Source organism: Pholis gunnellus, assembly GCF_910591455.1.
Source record: "Pholis gunnellus genome assembly, chromosome: 11".
Lineage (NCBI taxonomy): Eukaryota > Metazoa > Chordata > Actinopteri > Perciformes > Pholidae > Pholis > Pholis gunnellus.
In genome coordinates this window covers 11692210-11716729 of record NC_136538.1, presented here as the reverse complement: position 1 = coordinate 11716729, position 24520 = coordinate 11692210, and the positions used below count along the sequence as shown (strand labels likewise).

At 39.1% G+C, this 24520-nt stretch overlaps 1 protein-coding gene across 1 annotated transcript in view; it reads right to left on the bottom strand.

The window, feature by feature from the left end:
• The window catches only part of eys (eyes shut homolog), a gene marked incomplete at both ends in the record, with an annotated part of 143311 nt that overhangs the window by 116803 nt on the left and 1988 nt on the right, over positions 1–24520 (bottom strand). The window contains 9 exons of the mRNA XM_079168679.1: positions 1128–1232; positions 2817–3070; positions 3226–3389; positions 5048–5187; positions 8743–8847; positions 13193–13352; positions 17458–17572; positions 17957–18084; positions 18904–19100. Of these exons, the coding sequence (XP_079024805.1) occupies positions 1128–1232; positions 2817–3070; positions 3226–3389; positions 5048–5187; positions 8743–8847; positions 13193–13352; positions 17458–17572; positions 17957–18084; positions 18904–19100 (1368 nt within the window). The remainder of the gene's footprint in view (positions 1–1127; positions 1233–2816; positions 3071–3225; positions 3390–5047; positions 5188–8742; positions 8848–13192; positions 13353–17457; positions 17573–17956; positions 18085–18903; positions 19101–24520) is intronic.

Here is a 24520-nt window from a genome sequence, read left to right as displayed (position 1 = left end):
GGCTTTACTGACACATTGGTGTTCTGTTCTTGCCCAAATCTAATTTGAGCAACAGGCAGAAACAATAATATGAGAAAATGACTTACAGTGATGCATTTGCTCGGTCCATAATGTCATAAAAAGCACATCATGTAACAGGTGCTGCACATGTTTCAAGGCAGTAAATGTTTTAATGACTTCACCCACATTTGAATGGATTTATTGTGCAGTAAAATAGAGGCACTTTTGGCCGAGGGAACGGCACAAAGAACTAAAACAAGATGTGCACTGACAACAAAACAGTGGTGATATTGTTTCACTACATTATACTCAAACAACTAAAGTAGGAGAATAGACTTTCAAAAAGAATACAAATATAAAATATCCAACATAAACCATGCAGTTGTTCTACCTTTGTGGAATATATTGAGAAAATGATTCAGCGAAACCGACCCACTGACCGGTGCCAGAGTGTATTTTGTCTCCCGTCAACACCTATGTTTTGTGGATTTTATTTGTCAAATGTTTGTCTGTAAATCCTGTTCTGTGGACTGTGGCTGTTTACTACTGAATGTGACATTGGACTGTGACATTCTGACTTGTGCAATCAAGTAGTGATTAAGTATTTTATTACCAGAGGGCATAGTAAAATCAGCAGCACACTGAGGAATGCAACACCGCCCTCTCTTATGGACTGATTGTAGATCCTTTCTGGAGCATGTGTTATAAAATGTCTGACAAATAAAAATTGATTTATGTTACTTGATTAAAGGACAATGCTGAAAACCAAATCTCTGTTTGATCAGCTACGTCATGTTTACATGCATTAAAGCTTAGCAAGATAGAAAACAGTGTGTTTTTCTTTACAGATGTATGATTTCTATTTGCTTTGTGTATTTTATTTTAAGATGCTGATTTTAACTGGTTTCTCGCCTGCATTCAAACTTGTGTACCTGATAATTCTTGTCTTTGCTACCTTTACAAGCACACCTTGAAAACAAATTGGAAAATGATCTGAGTAAACTAATTTGTATGTAAATACGTGAGAAATAAACTTTCCACATATTCCCAAGGTACAGTATACAGAAAGTTAATGGGATGATATTTTTGTAAACATGCTCAATAATACACAAGTAGTTGGTACTTACCAAGAGGACAACGACAAATGTAGTCATTTATCAGATCCATGCACGAGCCTCCATTTAGACAAGGCTGTGACCAGCAGTCGTTTACATTCTCAGAGCAGGTCCGTCCTGCAGGAAAGAAGAGAGACAAATAAACTCTACGTAATGTCACAGGGGCCACAGCTTAAAATGTGTTTCGACAACACGTTTTGCTGCCACCGTGGACATAGTAGTAGTATGAAGTAGTATATGTGAAGAACAATACTATATACATCCAGAACTTATTCAGTACACATTTTTGTTTATTTCCCAACATTGAGCGGCACCTGGTTTAATGGGGACAGGATTTTACTTCACGAGGCAGCTGATTGCCTCTGGTTCTACGTACTGGCTCGAAATGTGATTGAATGATTATGCGTTCAGCATGTTGCAGCTTGTATGTATGCAGAAATGGTGTCGCCTCAATTTTTGATCCTCTGGGCAAGAGTTAGACACAGAATTGATTCCAGATTTTACTGACAAATGTAATGCTCCACTAGGCCTGGCCTCTGGCGATATTTCAGACCTCTTATTTCTCTATGAGCCGGAGAGCTCACAGAGAATAAACAGCCCGACATCCTCAGGCACTGCTGTCCACGCCCAAGGTAATTGTACTTTTGCCACCATGACCCCACACACTGGCAAGGGGCTTTGTTAATCACATATTATAAGATACTTGCATAATTAAGGTAGCTGCTGACTGTACCTCCAGCAAAAATATATTGTACAAGAAACACTTTGTAGTTTGACTCTATGATACAAAGCCAGATAGCAATGCCAGCTAACCATGATTAATTCAACTGCTTACACATTACTGCACCGCTGTTCAATTTAGACATTTTCACCACATGGGCAAAATTGGTAATATCAACAGTCACAGTAATATCACATAATGCCAAATGTCTAAGAAATAGACAGAATATTTTAAATCTACATTATCTAACTCACAACTTATTTGATTTTGGCCTAACTAAATATAATTAAGTAGACATTTTTATACCATTGAATCTGCCTGTTTAAAGATAAGCGTGACATTCAAATTTTGCCTTAAAAACATCTGCTGAGCATGGCTGAGCATGGCACAGATGTTAAATAAATATCATAAAAAGTGGCATTTTTATTAACAGTGATGAATGAATGCATACCTTCAAGCTACGCGTTTTAGCAGGTGATTTCATTCTAAATAACTTTTCAGTTATACAAGTGAATTGCATTTCGCCCACATTAATTACTGCAATGAAAATGGGCAAAGACATGCTTTTTATATCACTATAAAACTCATTCTAAAGCGTAGTGATTTACAAAAAGGAGATTGCTTTCCCAATACAAGCAAAACGCATTTTGACAATTAAGAAACTGTTATCACTCTTGCTTCAGTATATGTCTTAATATCATTATCATGTCATTTCTATGTATACTAATTCAAATTCTCCATCTACTCCCATAATATGTACAGAACTCAACTTGCATATTCGCCCTCACCACTGATACGTATCAAATTTCAATGAGAAAACTGTAGCTAATGTTGAATAATGCCGAGCACATTCCGATGAACTTTCTGTGTAAAATCTGTATATTTCAAACAATAAAACCTGCTCTAAAACCTGAAATGCCTGTGGCTGGCCATACTAATGGCTGCAAATAGGCTCACATTGGCATCAGATGGTCTCATACCCTCAAACCCTGGGGGACAACGGCACCGATAATCACTGATTAGGTCCACACAGGTGGCGCCGCTTGCGCAGGGGAAGCTGTTGCACTCATTTGTTTCCAGTTCACAGAGCGACCCTTCAAATCCAAGTATGCAGCGACAGGTGAAGTTGTACTGCAGGTCCAGGCAAACACCATGTTCGGAGCAGCGATGGCCAACACAGTAATCAATGTCCTCTTCACAGTGGACGCCAGTGTATCCTCTGGGACAAAGGCAGCTAGCAACAGATTAAAGAGAATTTCTTAATACTGTATAGAGGTAGAAGAATTCTTTCAACCCTGAAGGAAAAGAACAGTAAATGTCACCGCTTTTACAATCATTGACATTCTGGTGCCTGAATGGCCCGAGGACAATCCAGATTTGAAGGCTCACCTGTAACCATCAATCTCATCCACACAAGTGGCTCCATTTTGACACCAATGTTGAACACAGTCATTGACATTTATACGGCAGCTCTGACCAGACCAACCAGGTGTACAGATGCAAGTGTAGCTACTGGCGTCATTCAACACACAGCGTCCTCCGTTGGCACATGGCTGTTGAAAGAAGACAGATCCGTTAGATACGCACATCATGACATACGCTGCCTCATGTGCAAAAAAATAGATAGCTTCATCTTTTATGGTAATATTTTCGATTAGACTGCAACCATTCTGCTAAAAAAAAAATACAATCACTATTTTACAATGCAACCCAAACAAATTTCTTGCTCCCGGCTGCCTGAAAATGAGCTTCATTCCAGCCACATGGCATTCTCATGAATACTGATCCATGCTCTATACTGGATTCACTCAGTATTCCACGTAGCATCTACATCCTGTCTAAAAAGACAAGATCAATGGTCATTGAGTGCTAAACCTCCCAAGAGTTCCTTGTAACAAAACAGATACGCCTGCTAGCTGGTACATGTGTATAATAGAAGGGTAACAAAGGGGCAGAGGAAGAGCTGGCTTGTGGGAAGGTATATATTGCAGGCATCATGGCATTTCTGTAGGATGGCCAATACAAGGCTTTCTCCACAGTGAGCGATCATCTCCATCTGTCATTTGAAGAAGCCCCTCTGCTTTTTAAAAGCTTTTTTTCAAAAGGCAGAGGGTCGATCTATCTATACCTAAAGAACCCCGCACATTCAAAAAATACAGACATTGCAAATCTTCAGTGACACTCATCCGCGTCACGTGGCTGAGACCTTTTCAGCCCTGTAAATGTGCTCCCCCCCTGCTTGCCAATAGCAAAATCCCTGATAAACAATCACACAATTCCAGCTTTGTCTTCTTTTACCATGACTGCTTAAGAATCGGGCGGATGTGCCATCACATTCAGAATAAAAACAGAACACAAAATAGTGCTTTGATGATTTAAAAATGAAGCATACATTACACTGTAAATATAAATATTGTTTTTGTATTTACAGTCAGGTCATAGGTCAGAATCTGTTATTAACTACATTTGGTATTTTTTTCCCTTTAATGCAGCCTTCTTCTCAGAAAAAACAACATACTGTACAGCTTCAGCACCAGCTGATTGCTCTGTTTATGGATTATCGCATTTGCTGTCAATCTTCCTGGGGGATTTACGCTTATTTTTATCCCGGTGTATAACAAAGGATTATCCCACATTTTATGAATACGATACTGAATTAATATTTGATACCCTCTCACTTAAGACCTCAATGTTGTAATTCAGTTTGTGGTGACAGTTTGCAGCAATGTTGCTTCTATAAATAACTGTGAATATTCCTACTGCCTTACTTATCATATGAGTTTTAGTCCATAACAGACTGTGCCTTGTAATGTAATTGTATTTGTGGTTTGATTCATTTATTATGCCAAAGTGTCACACTGGTTATTACGGATTCATAATTTACCATCACCCAACTAGATATCGATGTGAACGTACTGAGTTATATCTTAGTTCTGTGTTCTTATGGGACAAAACTGAATTAACAGTGAGCCGAAACCCCTCTAAATAAAATAGGGGAGAAGATTACACAAAACCTTCTCATTAATTTGCTTGTTATGGTTCCCTGCTGTTGTGATAATGTTGCTGCCCTGTTGAAGAGAAAACATAAAAATAGCTTCAAGAGAAATAAACAAAAAGATTGGGAGCTCTTTAAAAATGTATGGGACTTAAGAGCAATACTTAACAGAACCGCAGAGGAGTACAAACAGTCCATTTAGATGTTTTTACTCACCTGAAGGTTTTGAGGGCAGAGTACACGGCAGGTATGTTCAAGGCCATCTGGAAGGTCCAAACACTCAGTCTTTGATGGACATGTGTTGTTGGGTAGAGCACAAGCATCAACGTCAACTTCACAATTCTTTCCCAGAAAACCTGAAAGAAAAGATTTGATACAATTAAAGTGACTTATGAAATACTTGATCAGATGGGTCGCAAACCCATCTCTAACTAATGTCAATGTACCAGGACACAAGGTCAGCTCTTCTATGTATCTAATGGACCGGGCCAGAATTGGGCCGACAGTGGCTCAACTGGTGGATTGGCCCTTTTGTGCCACAGTGCCTCCATGACTTTGTATTTCACTTGAGTCTCAATTAAAGTGTTGAGTGAGTTTTAATATTTAAACTCTTGTATTGTGCTTCTGCTTTTACCTCTAATGTTTGATGTAGTGAGGAGGTGTAATTGGAAATAATGTCCAATTTGAAACATTTGGCATAACCAATAGTTGATTGGACCATTATCCAACGTAATTGAATTCTGTAAGCTTTAGGTCAGAACTATGCATTCGTTTGACTTCATCCATGCACTGTTGTTAAGCAAACATTCAGTATCGAGTTGATAATATATTCTGTGGCAGATGGGGCATGGAAAAAAAGAAAGTGTCCTGCAACTTATAATTCCACCCATGACTTAAGACTTTGCTTTGCACTGTGGTCCGGCACTCACCAGACTATTTTCTTACATTGTAGAACTCACTTCACCATGAGAAGATGCAGCAGATGAGGCATACGAGTGGGAGAGGCTTAGGTTTACTGAGATAACAGATGGGATTTTAGGAGCAAGGCTGGAAAGCCAGGGTGTGCCCTGTGGAATTTTATTACCATGGATCTGTGGCCACATCTAGTACCAGTTTACTTAGAGAGTTAGGGATTCATGATTAGGGATTACGGGAGGCAGCAAAGGCAGCTTCAGAGGCAGCTGAAAAGAGCAACCGATGGCTCTGCCTGAAAAGAAAAGATGTGAGCTTGTGTGCAAAGTATGGCTATCCATCTTGTGTTTAAATAAGAAGATACAGCAAATATCAGTGTCAAACATCACTTTCTACTTACTCTACAATTGTCTTAGGCTGTTCGTAGATATTAATAGTAAGAATGCAAATACAGTCATCATAGGTAGATGTGAAACATGTTCCTAAATACAGAGACCGGTGTGGATGGCTCCAGTCATGATTGGTGCTCTGAGCAGTTGTATAACTGTTGAGCCTTCTGGGATGTCGTGGGTCTATTTCAACTTGACACTTGTTCCTACTTGATAACCCGAATTACATAGCCATCAGCCCACCCCTCCATTCCTCTAACATCACAGCCAGATTTCCACATAGATGCTCACCCAAAAAGCACAAGGGAGAGTCACAACAAATCTGGTGTGTTGGAGTTAAAAAAAAAAGAAAAACACAAAGACTTTAGTTGTATAAATAGTCATGTACACAATTCAATTTATTTTTAATTGCTGATCAAAGAATGAACGTATATGATCACCGACCCAGCGGATATAAAGAGAGCCCTCTTTGTGATTTTTTTTTGGCCTACTTTCTCCGATTTGTTTATAAAGCACGCATAATTTAAAGATTTAAAGTAAGAGGTCTTAATGTTAGCTTTCTCATTTTCAGCTCTTTTGACAGCTGTGATATGATTGCATTGCTCATTGCTGTGTTCTAACATGCTGGCCTTTGGAAGAGTTTGCAAAGGTTTCGTCCATAGGTTCAAAGACATGCCAGTTAAGTGAACTGGAAACTCTAAATTCCCTGTAGGAATGACTTCGTTTTTCTCTCTGTGTGTTAGCCTGTCCAGGGTGTGGCCTATACGCCTTACCCAATGTCTCCAGCCCTGAGCAGGAAACGCGGTGGATGAATAACGCTTCAAGCTATCATTCACCATATTTTAAACCATGGAGAGTTGTACCTGAGACACTTCAAGGGATGACACAATTCATCAGTTGATGAAAATACTATGCCACTTCTGAATGTCACCTTAAATAGTGACTCTGGTGTGCCTTGCTTCAGGGGCTGATGAGGCAAACAAACTCATGTGTCATTAACACTGGCATTGTCCTTCAATGTTTAATTGAACAAGAGTGAACAAACACAATGTTTCATTACCATCAAAGTTACATTTCCCTGAAGAGCCAAGAAAACATTTGCTTGGGAACACGGGCTAAAAATAACTGTGGCAAATTCTTGTGAGATTAACTTCATGTGGCCACTAAGACGCCGTGCCCACAGTGTCTTTGGACTGTCCGTGCAGTAAAATGTTCCAGTAAAGTGGGCGATAGCAATTGCCAGACACAATAACTGACACTGTGCCCTGCCGGCAACACAAAGCTCCCGCGAGTGGTCCATCAATTTACGTTCAGTGAATGTAAAGTCAGACTCAGCCCGCCAGGTACAATAAGCAATAACAAGAACATTTTGATAATTGTGGAGTTTCATAATATAATATTATGGAACTCCCATTAATTCATTTGGGATTTTCCTCAGCTGTTCATCGCAGACCAAAGCTGCAAACTGATACTGTGAATAATGAGAGGCTGTGTTTTCTTGTCTCTACTCTGCACACTGGAGCATGTTGTGATCAAAGAGGGTAGGGCCATTTTATAACGGCTTGTAGTTCCATATTAAAGGCATTTGGGTGCTTTATTTGAACATATTGGAAAGTATATACTAATTTCAAATATATCAATTAAATGAAAAAGAAATAAAAAGAATAGATAGGATGTGACACAGTCTAGGGAACCAGCTGTCAATGGCTAATCACCTTCAGTCTTTGGTGTACACTGAGGGGCGAATTCACAAAAGCATTGCACGGATTTTCGGCGGCTAAACCTGCACAAATAAGATACAAATTAAAAAAATGTTCTCAAAGCACCCGTAAAGGGGTGAAAAGCACTCCTTCCCGGGCTGCCAAGCAGAGCATCTTGGTGGTCCTGTGCTATTTGCATGTATATAAATCAGGTAATATGGAAAACATTTAGCGCAAAATTGGCCCCTCTCTATGTAAATGAGCATTAATGCAAAAACAGTCCAATTCCAATTCACAAATAACAGCGTTGATAGTCACATGCAGTTATAGTGAAATTATCAGCATCTCCAGAGTGTTGGTTGTAACTGAAGCTCATTTATAAGGGTTGTCTGCTCAAATCCATTAATTTTAAGATGTAGTGACAAGATACAATGACAAACAAATTATAAAAAATAGGTAAATATTACTACCCTCTTACTCCTTTACCAAATCCTGGGCTATCACTTTCCCTTTCCTTGCCTCTCTCTTAATTGCCTTCAGGAGCTTTGGATGGAAGTGGCACTCTGACAATCAACTCCTGACAAGACCTCTGGCTCTCCCCCTTCACAACTGACGCATTGGCCTCAAGCGTATTTATGCTTTTCCACATGGATAATTGCAATCAAACGCAACAAACGACAAATTGCACTAAGCTGTAAAAAGTAAAGGGCCGTGTTTCTGCTGTAATATCATTCGCTTTTGTGAATCGGCCCTGGAAGACAGATAGCGGTTGAAAATGATGCACAATGAGGCCACATCCACTGCATACAAGCTTAAAAGGTCTACCGCACTGCCGAATACCACAGCTACTACAGAAATCCCTTAAATGTCATACAAAAAAAGCTGTAGTTTTGACAATAGCCCAACATACCTGCATGACATTGGCATTCATGGTGTCCTAGCAAGTCAGAGCATGTGCCATTGTGCTGACAGGGACTGGAGTCACACTCGTTGACCTCAGTCTCACAGCTTGTTCCTGAAAACAGAGGCAACATTTTGTTTGTTGCATTAGTGGCATTTGTAACACATTACCATCTTCACATAGAGCTCTTCATGAGTGATATTGCATGTGTCATCACCTGTACATTGCATTAGAAGATCCCAAGAAAATGATTTATTTGCCACATTTAGTAAAGGGATAGCCTGTCTAACCAGAGGTGTATTTTCTCTAACACCTCCCTTTGTTTTTTCACCATCTGAACCCTACAGCACTTTACTAAAGGAATGTCTAATGGCCAAATAATTGTTCAGGAGTAAGCTTAGCATAAAGACTAGAAGCAAGAAATCTGCCTACCAACAACTGTGAAGTGCACTAAATAACATGCATCGCACTTGTTTAATTGGTTTAAGTGTAAAAACAACAAGTTTGCAGGCGTAAGATGCCGCACTATTTCTTGACTGCAAACACAGACAACCTGGAGTCTTGCCATCACTGTGCTGTTGCCAGGCAGGTGTTGATACACAGATTATTTTCTTTACGCTAAGCTAATTGTCTGCTTGCAGTCGCTTCACATTTAGCGTACAATCTTCTCTAAACACTTTTGTTCAGAAAATGAAAATGCATATTTACCCAAATGTTCCTTTATGGGTTGCCTACAACACTTTGAGCACCCTCTCTCCTGAAACAATAATAGGATCACAGACATTCCTTTATTAAGATGCAGATTCAGGTGGTGAGCCCCTGGAATCACAAAGAGATATGTGGATGGACAGACTCACTTTCCTCTTAAGAAAATAGACACTTAATAACGAGCTCTGAAGAGAGCAGAAGTGGTGGGGGATGCAGGTGGCTTGCTATGCCATTTGTTTGGTGCTCAGCTGCCTCAGCAGCGACTACTTTTACCGCTGTGTTTGGGGGTGGGTGTCTTCCAGTGCAGGTTATTAATTTAAAAAGTCCTATCATCAATAACGGAGCAGCAATGACATGTAGTGAAAGTCCCTTCTTGACAGCGGCAACCTCATGCTACGGCACAAACACCATGATTGATATCATCTGCACAGTGGCTGCTACAGGTCATTATATTCGAAATATGCCATGCTCTGCGACAGAAAATCATACAAATGTGTCCTACTAAAACGCCTACCCTCATTTATGAGTGTGAATAATTAGGTGGCATTGTAGCCTTTTTTAATATAACTTCAATGACATAAAAGTTGTTGATTTAGCCTTCAAAATGTTTGTACTACAATGTCTAAAAAATCTAGAAAAGATCAAATATATTTAAAAAAAATACACTGATGTTGAAGGTCAATATTAATTGAAGGTTATTTTAATTGAATTTTGGAAATGCAAAGACCTTTTGCATTTCCGGTGAAGAATTACAGATGGTTTCACAATTTGTCTTTTAATCGCACTCCTGGATCTCTGCTGGATTCTACACTTGAATGTAATTCTTATATTATTGTCTACACAATTAAAAACAGAGTGTGTATGAATATATGCCAATATATGTTGTTGTTCAGTGAAAAATAAAGCCTTCCAAAATGAAACCCGAATGCCGGGGCATGAGTAATGTATCCTGAGTTATGATCTATGATAGAGTACAGTGGGGTTTCTGGGCAAAGCTTGAAATTAAATTGGCCTTTCTATGCTGCATGGCTCAAAAATTCCAAAGCAAAAATCCCAAGATGCCAGAAAATGATGAATTCTATCAGTCACCAAGACCTGCCATGGTGTAAGAGACAATTTTCCATTACCGATGTGGCAACAGATTTCAGCTTTGAACAGAGGGGAGAAAAACCTTGTTCATGTAGTGCTATGTAAGGGCTTATCTGACTGACAGGTAAGTGTGTCAGGACTTAAGACTGGATTGGGAAATACGCTATAGGCCAAAACCTGAGTGCACTGGGGAAGAAAAAAATAAAACATTCACTGGTTGTTTAAGCATTAAGACAACAGAGGAACAATACTATGCTGTGTCATCATAAACCCTGTACAGCATAAATAATGTACAACGATCAAAAATCTGTGTTCTTCCATACTGTCCATTGCTTTGTCAAATAATGTCTAGAAGAAATAATGTAATTAAGTATCAATATAGATGTTTACATACTGTACTGTATTATGCTGATACGTTTCCAATGATATACGATTGTATTTCATGGACATAATGGACAGTTTAGATAAGCAATACTTCAAACATGATCTTCTCGTATGCTGTAAAATTACATAGCTGTGACTGAGAAACTATGAGTCTCCCATAGAGCCAACATCAGAGAAGCATTTCGCTTATTTATAGCTTTGTTCTTATTTGTGGTCTCCAGCTATTATGAAAATAACACCTGAGTTTGTCCGTTTCTATGAACTTCTTCAATCATTTTAATGCAAAGGGACATGCTCTGTACCCTTAAATCTCATTGTCTAATAGAAACGTCATCATTTGTTTTTGTCTCTCCCTTTTTCCCCCGTTTTTTGAAAAAACCTTCTGCCATGTTCTGAGCTGGCAGCTAATTAGAAAGCAGTTTGCCAGAGTACTTGAATGCAATCATTAGCTGGCCTTAGAAATGTCAAGCAGGCACGGCTACTGGTAAATAAGCTTCAAGGTTTTAAAAAAAAGTCGCCTCATCGAGAGAACTGGCTTTTGCTTGAAATCTGTAGTTTAAAGCACAGATTTCTAGCCTGAAATAACTTAATATATTTATACTTAATATAAATATTTTTTTTTCAGTTCATTCGCATTTCAAAGACATGCAGTTAGTTGTAGGCTAGGCTAGCTTTGGTGCTTCTCTGTATTTAGACTAAGAGAAAGTATTTACTACGTGTATACCGCTGGTCATTGCTTTTCCTTGCCCACCTTTTAAGGGTGGTCAAAGGCCAGAGGTCAGTTATGGAGTACCAGCCTTGAGCTGGCTGTGATTGAGTTTTTTGAGACATTAATCAGAGCGGATGTTTGAAAACATGGAGTTTTGATCCAAAACCTGATGGCGAATGAGTGGCCTTCCCTCTCACTGTTGCCCTGCTGACCTATGTGCAAGCAATGTACAGTATTACAAGTCTTTCACTGAGCCCATGTGACCCTCTCTTCACCAGAATAACTGCTCTCAGATGTTATTAAGTAACACACTTGTCCAAGTTTACTTCACGTCATCTGGATATTAGCAAACACTAACTTCAGGGACTGACATAAACCTGTTTAGAGTTTGTTTTAAAAGGCCTAATGACAAATGTATACTCGACAAGTTTATTATACCACTGTCTATGTTGAGATACTGCAGAGTGCATGATGTTGCACTGATGATCTGATCATGAAACTGTTAACAGTTTATGAAGCTCCATATTATGGGATATTCCCATCTAAACATTGATAAATATTGATGCAATATCAGTTTAATATTGCAGCTGCTAAAGATGCTGTAATGTTAATTATTGCTATACTGCTTGATACCATTACCTATAATAACTAGAATAATTCATTAGTTGATTTATATTGTGCATTAATATTGTAAATGTACAAAGTAGTAGGTAGCTATAGCTATCAAATTAATGTAGTGGAGTAAAAGTTCAAATACCTCAAAATTGGATATGACATCATGATATTGGATCAGTGCATATACTCACATACTTGCTGATACCCAATCAAATTTTAAGCTGTATCGGACGCATTTCCGAAACAACTGCCGTCATTCCCAAAACCATTCTGATGAAGTCGGTTGGTGGTTGGGTCTAGGTAGGGATTTGATGTGTAACTCGGTCTACTCGTACACCCCATAATCATCTCTATTTTTGTTGGAAGAACTCATCTCTCAAACAAAAGCGTTGTGTCTTTTTATATAATACGGTGTTTTTTGTAACAACAAGGCGGCAGTGAAAAACTTTGTATGACATAACATGTTAATGGACCCCTGCCAGACAATAAGAAGCCAGTATTTTCTGTTACCATTTCGACGTGATAGAAATAACTCACTTTTGATGGAATACATGACTTGATGCACGCTGCCTTACAACACCAACAAAAGGCAAAATAAATGTATTATATATATGGATCGCTCTCAGCAGAAGAGCTCTCTGTGTTAATGTCTTGCATCAGACTGCAGAATGAATTAAGATATTCAGAAAATGATTGCACTTACCACCTGTGTTGCATATCTGCCTCACATGTTTGCATATAGTAACAGGACAAAACACAAACCTCTGCCAACGGCATGTTACTGCCAAGCTATACCAGTTATTCCAAACATCAATCAGTCATTCCTTGCCCCAAGACTTACCTTCCCACTAGGGTTTGTACAAATCCATATTTTGAGAAATCCTAGTCAACAGACAGACGGACAGACAGATGGAAAGGGGCAAAAAAACAGATAATAAAGCAAAGTTATCTCACCAGTGAAGCCGAGGGGGCACTCACAGATGTACACTGGAGATGATGATGGCTGACTTGTTGTAATGCATGTGGCTCCATTCAAACAGCTGTTTGGCTTTATCAGGCAGGCATTGCCTACGTATTGACAAAACTCTCCTATCCATCCCGGGGCACAAACACACTGCAGGAAAACAGTTAAATATTCACAGTACAGTATATACAAGTAAGTAATAGAGCAAATATATGTTTGTCATTGTTTTTGCTCACGCTGGATTTCAAATTAAAGAAATGATATGAGGGTTAAGATGTTGACTTTCAGTTTTAAGTGTGTTTGGTGGTGTTCACCCTCCATATAAGTACACAGTGTAGCAATAAGCTATAGGGATGGGTTGAATGCAGAGGTTACATTTCATGTATATGTACAATGTATATGACAACTATAATACAATTTAAATTGTTTTACCCTTGCGTAGCATGAAATTGAAATGGCAGCAATTTGCACACTGCTCATATGATGTTGGTGTAAATACCTTTAAATAAAAAGGGTGATTATAACCAAATTCCAAAAAGCCCAACTTTTTCACCTACCTCAATGTCTACCCTCAGAGATAGTTTTGGTTTAATTTGCTTAGGTTGTGAGATATCTCCCTCTCAAATTATCTCAATATGATGGAGGCTAATATAATTTGTGGCATTCACAGCATTGAAAAATGCTTTAAATGAATTCAGACGTATCTTTTCTTTTATGTCCCTGGTGTTGTGGATAGAGTTATCTAGATTAGGGACCATTACTTCTGTAGAAAGATTAAATGGAAATTGTTGACAATGAGGCCTTTGGACTCAAGAGTCATTGTTTCTAAAATTTAAATTACTGTTCAATTAAAAAAAAAAAATACTGAGATTCCCACAAATGAATTCATATTGTGGTGAATGCAAGGTAACATGAATCCAATCCAAACAAATCTGCAAGGCAATCACAGTCATGTTTTTATATGCTGGAGTGCAGAACAGCTACACAACAGTCAAATTATAGCCCAAAAGTTCTACTCTGTATATCGACCAATATATAAGTTGCATGTCTAGTTTGGTTCTGTCTGTTAAGAGCATCTCCATGAAAGAGAGAATAAATGAGCAAGCTACCTTTAATGACCTACCCGCTGGGTTTTCACACTCAAAGGATAACCATGTAACATATATATATATATATATATATATATATATATATGTATATATATATAGAAAGAAGAATTGGCTCATGAGCAGTGAGCAACAATCTTTGATTATGTCTGACCCTGTTGAAGGAGCTCCAACACGAAGCATCTAAAAGTGGATGTTAGATTAAGAACAGTCTCAGTGGCTTAATGGAACAAGATTGATTGAAAATAATTAGGAACCATGAGGCTTTACAGAGCAGTCTCAGGTGTTGTAAAAAAATATATATACAGACGTTGGAGGAGACTGAGCAATAGAGAGGAAAACCTGTCTGTCAAAACAATGTGTCCACATACTAACAATGATCAAAGGGTTAGAATTGGATTACTGCTGTCTGTAGATATTACCCATCACTTTTGTTCATGTTATTCCTTGTTCTTTTTTTATTTCAACTAATGAAAGGTTTTCTGAAACATAAAGCCTTGAAGACGCGTTGAATAGACAAAATCTATTATGATAGTCCATACAGCAGAACAATAGACCCCCTATCAGCCTTTTCAACCCTTCTTTATACCATCAAAACCCTCACGTTGTGACACCACCTCCAACTACTAGTAATAAAGGGCTTTATTCATGTCATCACCGCCACACTTGCGATGTATGTAAGGGAAGGCACCCTAGCTGTCTCCACGATGAGAACTACAGGAGATGTGATGGTAGAGAAAGGTCCGTATCCATTGTTAACACAGCTCCAAACACTGCAAACAAAATCATGGCAGCCACAGAACTCAGCGTCACTGGAGGTAGTCAGTCATGCAGCACTTCCATGATCGTTCCTGTGTGAGTGTCCTTTGCCAAAAACCCATCCAAGGAACAGCTTGTCTATGCATTACTAGACACTCAAAGTGACAGCACCTTCATCAACAAGGAGGTAGGCGATGCATTACAAGCAGACGCCTACCCTGTGAAACGGAAACTTACCACTATGCTTGGAGATAACACGATTTTGAAGAGTGAAAGGGTTTGTGGACTCTGTGTGAGAGGTTACAATTCATGTGTTCACATCAACCTTTCTCCTTCACACACTCAATGAGCCTTGCCGACCGTCTGTCCAAGTTCCCAAGGCTGTGGCCCGCCTTCTTCGACGAACTAAGAAAATCAAGTCATGTGAGTGAACAGGAAAGTGCTAAACATGTCATAATCCGACATCTGCAAAGTCAAGCATATAATAAAGAAATTGAGCTGTTAAACAAAGGAAGTTAACTACAGCGTTGCAACCCACTGCGCCACCTCAACGGTATCCTCAAGGTAGGAGGAAGACTCCGCCACTCATCCCTCGCCAACTGATTCAAGCACCCAATTGTCATCCCCAAGGAGCACCATGTGACAAAGCTGACAATAGCCCACAACCATGAAAGGACAAAGCCTCGGGGAAAAGGCTTCACCACAAATGAAATCAGATCCAACGGCTATTGGATTCCTGGAATGAGCCAAGCAGTTGCGTAATATATTCGCCAGTATGTGACTTGTTGCAGACTCAGGAGGCCAAAAGAATGAGTGACCTTCCTGTCGAGCGTGTAGAGTCCTCCCCCCCCCCCTTCCCATAATGTGGTATGGACTGCTTCGGTCCTTTTGTCACTACAGAGTAAAGAAAACTGCATAAACAAAACAGCCTACACTTTACCTGTTTGTGCTTACAGGCCATCCACATCAAGATGTTGGAGGATTTGTCCACCGATGCGTTCATCAACGGCTTGCGATGTTCCATTGCAAATTGAGGTGCAGTTAACTCCAGTGCGACCAAGGCACTAACTTTGTTGGTGCAAAGAATGAATTCAAGGCAGCTCTACAAGAGCTTAACACACAGAGACTCAATACATTTCTTTCACAGAAGCAGTGTGACTTCGTCAACGACGCTAAACTACGAACTCTACTCTACGAAGCTATGGCCATAGTCAACAATAGACCCTTCACTTTGGATAACTTAAACAGTCCAGACAGTCTGGAACCACAACAAACCACAATCATCTGATCAACACAGCTCTTCCGCCACCTGGAACGTTCCCCAGAGAGGACTTGTACGGAGCAAAAAAAAGGCGTCGCGTACGGTATCTGGCCGAGCAGTTCGGGAGTCGTTGCAAACGTGAGTATCTTCACAACGTCATCGCAAGGCAGCGCTGGCATACACCGATGAGAAGTGGGTGATATAGTGATGGACAGAGACAAACTGTTGCCCAGAGGTGAATAGAGACTCCCAAGCTGGTAAGGATGGACTTGTAAGGAGAGTGAAAATCTCAGTGAGAGACAAGATACTGAACAAGATCGATGAACGCCTGAGTAAACTTTCCATAATGGAGCGCCCGGTGCAGAAGTTAGTTCTGTTGTTAGAGGCTCCTTAAGTTTATGACTGCAAAAAGACAGTGTTGCTCCTAATGTGAAAATGATTCACAGTTCATGTAATGTAATATGAAACCTTCATAATTTGGTGGGAGTGTAAGTAACCCAATTTGTGTTTTGGCTTTAGAAAGGAAATAGCCTTGTTTTGACTATTGTTGCCTTTGTTGCATGTTCTTTGCCTGCCTTCAGCTACATTTTTCTTGTTTCCTCTTTTAAGATAAGAGGCTTTTATTTTGATGGCGGCTCTCCGAGCTTGGAAGAAAGTTGTACTCTTCACACAGTTAAGAGCAAAAAGTATGGAGAACATGTTGGATTTTGAACACAAATAGAGACATTTAATGTATTAGCAACCCCCAAATAGGCACATGGTTGGTGCCTGTTATAAGACTGTAATTACTGTAATAACTGTGTGTTTAAGTGAATTAGTGTCAGTGTTGGCTCTATGTGAGTAGGCTACAGTAATGCACACATATTTGTTGTTTTGTACACAGCTCTTATGTTGGTTTGGAATTTAGCAATACATTAAAATCATCAGTCAAGTATCAGACCATATTTCGGACGGATATGAGACATAAATCATGATTTAACAAAACGAAATGTAAAGATTTATGCAATGCATCACATCTCTGCTTATAAATGTGTTCACTTGATGTTCATACTGTAATTAAAGTGCAGCATGAACCATATTTTGTGGGCTTCAGAGTATTTCATTAGGACTGAAACATTGAATTACTTACCTGATATCCGCCAATTCCACTCAAGCACAATCCCTCATTCAGGCAGTGGATATTGAGCAGCCTGCAGTAGTCAATTATTTCTTCACAATTCTTCCCGGAAAACCCCCGCAGACATCTGTTAAGATGAGGCCAGTGTCATCAAAATCAATTCACCCAAAGCCTTAAGCACTAAGAGGCCATATTTTCTTTCTTTTGCAAGATACATGGGGTCATAATTTGTTTTTCTACAGAATTGTTTGTGATACAGAGGTGGGTGGAATCATTTCTGCAAGTTTTTATGGTCTTGATTGCCAAAATTGGATTAGTTGGCAATATGATATAGAATATGAGACATATAGAATCACCAGCCTACAATGAGGCTTGAGGTCTGCCAGACATGTATGTATTCGTCCAAGAGCTTGTAAGTGAAATGTAAATCCTAATCACATTGAATAACATTCCAGTCATCTAGAAAGGAGGAATGAGAGTGGCCTCTATTAGATCCCTGTATGCGTTTTACCTGCAGATATAATCATTTCCCCTGGACACACAGGTGGCATTGTGAAGACATGGTGATGGGCTGCACAGGTTCTGCTGCCTCCTGCATGCTGGGACCACGGTACCATCTGCACAGACACATTCAGAGGCCTGCATACAGAGGCAAAACAAACCAGGTCACCTGGCAACTTGGGAAAACGGGGTTAGATTACACAGAGGGTACATAAGATCACTAACTGTAAGAACATGAGCGTATTGTGACTTGACTGACACATTATTATTTGTTACTGATCTCTACAATTATATTTAATCGAATCCAAGTAGGCAAGTAAATAATGGGTTTTATATATGTTTTAATATGCGTTTTAGAAACCACAAGAGGCTAATAAATGCTAATGGTGATGTAATTCAAAGTTAATGGGATTTGAATTTCACATTAAGCTTCTAGAAATAAATATCTACGTCAAGCCGCAGCAAGATCAGGCATTATTTTGATAAATGTCCCTTTTAGTCTGCTCTACTCTGGTTTTCTTAGGTTAGCTGTGAATGTGCAGTGCATTTGGCAAACTGTAATGAACAAAACAAAGGTCAGGGAAAGACAATTAGACTATTATTGTATTTTCTCTCGTGCATCCTCGAGAACATTAGAAACACTACTGCCTTAGCAAAATGTTAGACCACGGAGGCATTTCCAGTGAAAGTTGAAAATTGCAGAAGGCACCTAATTACAAAAAGCTTTTAATGAGAGACATTTCAAACTGGCACTTACACATGTGCTGGGTCATTCAATCAAAATACTGGAGGATGCAAACACCCTGGGCTCATCTTCAGCAGGAAATATTAATTGCTGTTGCAGCCTTCAGAATGAAGCCATTTGATCTTGTTTCAAAACTCTATATTAATTTTCATGTGCCATTTCTTGTTTATCTCCCACTGAGATAAAACAAATAAGGAAAATTAAATCCTCACATGCTCCCCTGCAGTGCAAATTCGTTTCTCCTGACATGCGTACGACATGCAATCGAAGACAACTGTGGAGTCACAGTAGACGCCCCCAAATCTTTCTGGACAACGACAGACAAATCCTTTGAGGCTTTCTTCACATACGCCACCATTTCTGCATGGATTTGGATCACAGGGGGCTTTCCTCTTCTCACAAGGTGGGCCTGGAAAACAGACAGCACAAAATTACAGCACTTTTATTCAGATTGTATTAACATCTAGAAACTGTAATGTTTAAAAACCTGTCAACTGGTGTTCTTTGCACAGCGGACATTAACATATTCTACTTAAAATGATTAAACCCCAAGCGGTGAACATGGAAAGTAACATGGCACATGTATGAAATCGCTTCAAAGCTGTTTGACACAAGTTTATGCCTGAAAAGACACGACTGACATGACTGTAATCCATGGAGGAAGGGGTGACTGACTATCAATAATTACACAGGATGGAGGCATGTGCAGGACCACTAATTTAATTGTGACAAGCACAATTAAACTAAAAGGCAAGATCAACTATAAACAGCATCATTGCTGTCAGGCTGCTATGGTGGCCTATGATTGATGATATACTATAGAGCCTAATTGCCCATTTCAGAAACCTTCCCACTGAAGCCAACAACTCACATCAACTGGAAAATAAGCAAAACCAGCAAGATGTTATCCTGCACATGTAGAAAAGACAAAGAAGCCTCACTAAAGTTACCCCAGAGGTCTTCACTTCAGGGAAACCAAACTCATAGTGAAGACTAAAGCAAATATTCCGACCAGCTAACAAAATCGATCATTAGGTTTGGTTCACCTTAAAATGCACGGTTTTCTCTTAAAGCTATACACAGGGAGTTGAGTGTGTGTCTTGTATTTTTCCTGCTTAATGCTTGTGAGGCAAAATTGCCTCGATCTCAGGGTGTTGCGTTTCATGCTGTGAGCGTGTGTATTCAAGTTTGTGCTTGTGCAACAACACAGGAGGGTCAGTCGGTCTGCAGCTGCCATCCCGTGCAGTCAGGTCTACTGTAGCATTAATATAAATTAGCACATAAATGAACATTTGGGTCACTTGATGGTACTGTAAACACTGCGAACACAACAAGCAACATTATAAAGTAATATGCGGTTCAAACCTGTGGCAGTTTTTAGGGAAAACAGTTTGCCATTATACACGGTTATTTTTTTGGTCAAAACGGTTATTTATCTCATTCCATTTCAACAGATTTATTTTTTTCATTTTTAATCGTGTTTTTATGTTGTCCTTACACATTTCATCACCTTCTCTGTGCTTAAATAATCATCATTTGTCATGTTTAACTTGTAGTCCTTGCTCATTCAGGCAAGTTTATTAGTGGCATTATTATTATTGCTGCTTTTTTTTACAATATTATTATCATTATTCCAATAATCATTGACCATTTTACTACTCCTGTAGCATACTGTACTGTAATGTGCAACACTTTGGTATACATTGATTTAAAATATGGACTGAAATAATGAATCAGTTCGTGCAGACAGATAATACAAGAGTTCCCAACATGGAAGGTGCAATATTTTCATCATGTAATCCAAAAGAAATAAGTCTATACCACTGTGCCAAGTACAGTAATAAAAGGAAAGTCATCATCAGTATGTAGAAATGATATTCATGGTGGATTTTCACTGAACTTTAAACTAAGTAGTCAGTGCTGCAGCCCGTTTCATAAGCATCTTCTCAGATAAAGTACTTCCGACCTAAGCTGTAGCCAGTAGTTTTCTAAATACTGCAGGACCACAACACTTTCACCAGCAGGAGCACAACCAGAGTCAGGGTAATGCCGGAGTGACATTGTATGCAAAGGATGAAATTAGACTGAATTCCCTGCAGGTTCAAGGTGAATAAAAGTTGATGTTATTCCCTGGTGAGGGTTTTCATTTTTGTGTTCTTCACAAGGTGCCTACACATTTATCTTTCCAGTGACTCTTTCTTTGCATATTTTCTTTAATCCCCCTGCTGATACGAGTGCTCATGTCCCAGAGGCTCCTCATAGCCTCCTCTGTGGGCATCAATCTTACTGTATACAACTCCAGGGCGTGCTTCTTCCTTAACTCATTTTCCACCAGATATTGAGTTTTCATGAGCGGTCCAAATGCAAACTACTATATGTTTAGGAACACTCCCATCTGTTGCAAACATTTATGACATAAAGTGGTTGTAGCGCTCTCAGCACTCAAGATGGAATCTCCTAATATGTTGTTTTTCTAACGATCATTTGTATTTGTGCTGGCATTTATGTCTACCACCGATCTGTTCATCTGAAAATCATCCCTTATTATTGCTGTGATTATGAACGGCAGAAATCTAATGTACATAAAGAAACAACATTGTGTCACTCTCTAATTAAATTGTTTAACAAGGGTAAAGAGTACATATATTATCCAAATGAAACCTTCAAAAAAATCATATTACTACCAACAAGATTGAAAAAACAATTAACACCTTATACCAAATGGAAAATGCCCTATAAAGATGGTAATACCTTGCAACAAATACCCAAGAGAGAGTCCAAAGGAGAGTCAAATCAAAAGAAAATCTCATTTGAAACGTCCCATGAGTTCGGCTCATTATTCTGTGCGCATAGACTTTGGCCTATGAGGGCAGCCGGCACTGGAGCAGCCACTAACTTCCAGTTGATTAATGAGGCAACTGCAGCAGGGAGGTAGAGGAAGCACAAGCTCCACAGAACTCCCAAGAAGCTGATGGGACAGCAGGACACCATGACTATGCTAAAGAACCCAGTGGAGTCTGCTTACTTGAGAGAGCAGCTGCAATTAAAGCAAATTAGATAAAAGCTGCAAAGGCAGAGGGTGCATGTGAGTAACCAATTTATTTCTGATGTGAATTATATGAATTATCCATTTAACATCAGAAGAGGGCGCACATTTATTTACCATGCTACCTGTTTGGTTTGGTTTTAGAAAAATGTCCCAATATATCAGTTATTTACTGCAGATGTAATTTCTTTCTTTCTCAGCTATATGCCAGTACATCTTTAAAACCCTTTGGACCCGACGATGCCAAAAAGGTCTCCATTCTGTTCCGAGGCTCTGTTCCAAATGTCGTAGAATGGACTTTTCATACAAACATATTATTAATGCTTCATACCAAATTAACGAAGACATTCTGTTCAACACTATCTTGCAAGCCAGTGTACACACTCCAAACACAATTCTACACAAACTCAAATAAGCCACTAAAAGAATGTCCACAATATCACTCTTTTTTCGCCATGGCTGAGCCGACCACACATTCCGGTGGGCGCTAATAAGAAGAAGCTAAATGCTAACACGGAAAACCGAAATAGCAGAAAACATGCCAATAACACACTGAATCCAAAGATATCTTCACTATTTATCTAAGTGAAACCACCACAGAGCTGTGAGCAAACAAGCACCAGAACAACAAACCGCTTCACCGCTAATATTTCATAAACTCCTTACCTTTGTGCTGTTTTGATGTAAACAAAGGCATATTTCTCCGGGTCCTCCTGTTATATCAACATCCTGTGATGGCTCTGAACTGTTTCCTGAAGACATTGGGATCAATCTAACTTAGGGTAACTAACGTTTGACCTATTTCAGTTTTGGCCAATGGGTTTGACCCATGGGGGCGGATCACGGTTTCCGATTATTTTATTGGCTTAAAATTCTGTCAAACAACTCAAAGATCGCATCATACACTCTTCAGACTCTTCGGGTTCAAATCTTATGTCACATGCGCAAATCGGCCAATCACAGGCTTTAGTAAGGTTCAAATACATCACGTAAAACGGAAATTCAGACGAAAATGAGCCATGTTTTACAGGTTATTATATGGCCCAGGCTCTCAAAATGATGCCAAACTGCTGTATTAGATAGATTGAACACTATTAGTGATAAAAGAAGTGAAATATATAGATATATAGTATATAAAAGTACAATAAAACAGCTATATCGGCTGCTTCCAAAATCAGAATTGACGTTGGCTGACCTCAGCTGACCTTGATTTCTCAGGCATACTTCACTTTATCAAAGCCAATTGTTTTTTAAAAGGACTGCTGACATGTTGTGATATGATTTGGGAGAGTTTAGGCCTGCCTGTGCATCATTTCAAATCAATAAAAGTGCTTTTTAGGCACAAAAAAAGGCAAACCTGAAAATGTTCAATTTGAGATGTGTTTAACATTCGTCCAGCATTTACCAGTAACATATACACTGATATGTACACATCTTAACAAAGGTTAAAGTAGTTCAAGAAATAGTTTTCATCAATAGACCTGTGCTGAAGCTGAGACAATTCTTTGACACTTACAAACCTGTTAAGGCCATGGGCCATAGATCTTTTGTCAGATGTAATTAAGGAAAAATAATTTCAAAGTTTAAATAAGATGACTTTGACATACTGTCTGATAATTCAATGTTTCTTTGATAATAAACAAATATAAACTCTTTCTGGAATATACATGTCCTTTATCTAAGTATTAACATCCAGCATTCACAACATACAAGAACATGAGGGCAAAGCGTTATTGGTCCCTTTAAAGATTCAGAGAATTCTCTTGTAATCTTCTCTTTTAGGTGTTAAATACATTCAGAGTTGCTCTCGGAAGCGTCTTATATTACAGTTCACCTCTTGTACTGTACTTTCTTCTTTTTCTGTATTTGAATGAAAAAAGGATGCCAGCATTGGCAATAACCTTGAAACCACTTCTCCGAAAATAATAAGCTGAAAGCATGGGCTGGACTCGAAAAAGGCAAAGCTATGACACTTCAAAAAAGCTGCCGGGACAAATTGCGCTCCAAACAAAACAATGAATCAATGCGAGGAGCCACCTGGAGTTTTTACTCCAGAAAGTTCAATGCAGGCTAGTTTTACAGCAGACAATGATATCCAGGGCAACCGAAGGAGTATCCAGGTCTTGTAACCCACTTGTGTTTGATACCCATTAACCTAACTGTAAGTTACTGGAGCAAATGAGGCTCATTACCTGAATCATGGCTGAAGCGCTAATGTCTCATAAACAAGCTCACTGGATCACGATTGCCACCCAACGCTTGCGTACGAGCCCTCGAGTAACTTGCCCAAATCACATGGCAAGGAACACAATTTGTCTGCTAATGGAAAATACGTTACATTTGTGTTTGATACCCTTTTGGAATTCATTCAGGTGAAGAGGCATCAGCATACTTTAGCCTTTACTTGGCTCAAGCTGATCAGACCATCTAAACCATGAGCATGACACATAGTGATTTATACAGAATTCAGTAGAAATTAGAAAGAATATAAATCTAATGTTGAACACTACCGTACTTCTTCTTAGACCAGGCTACATTGTGATGAAAGATAAAAAAAATATATACATTTTTTAGTCAAGCCATACTTTTTTTTAAGCACACAGACGGCGACCAATTTTCAAAAGGTCTGATTTAATATGCTTAGCAGAAACACTACACAATAAATTACATTTTAATTGATTGCAGTAAACCTTTGTTTTACCAACTGCAACACGCTCAGTTAGCCAGCAGTTTAGCACTGGCTTTTTACGACCACATCGTAACGTAAGGTATTTGATTAAAAG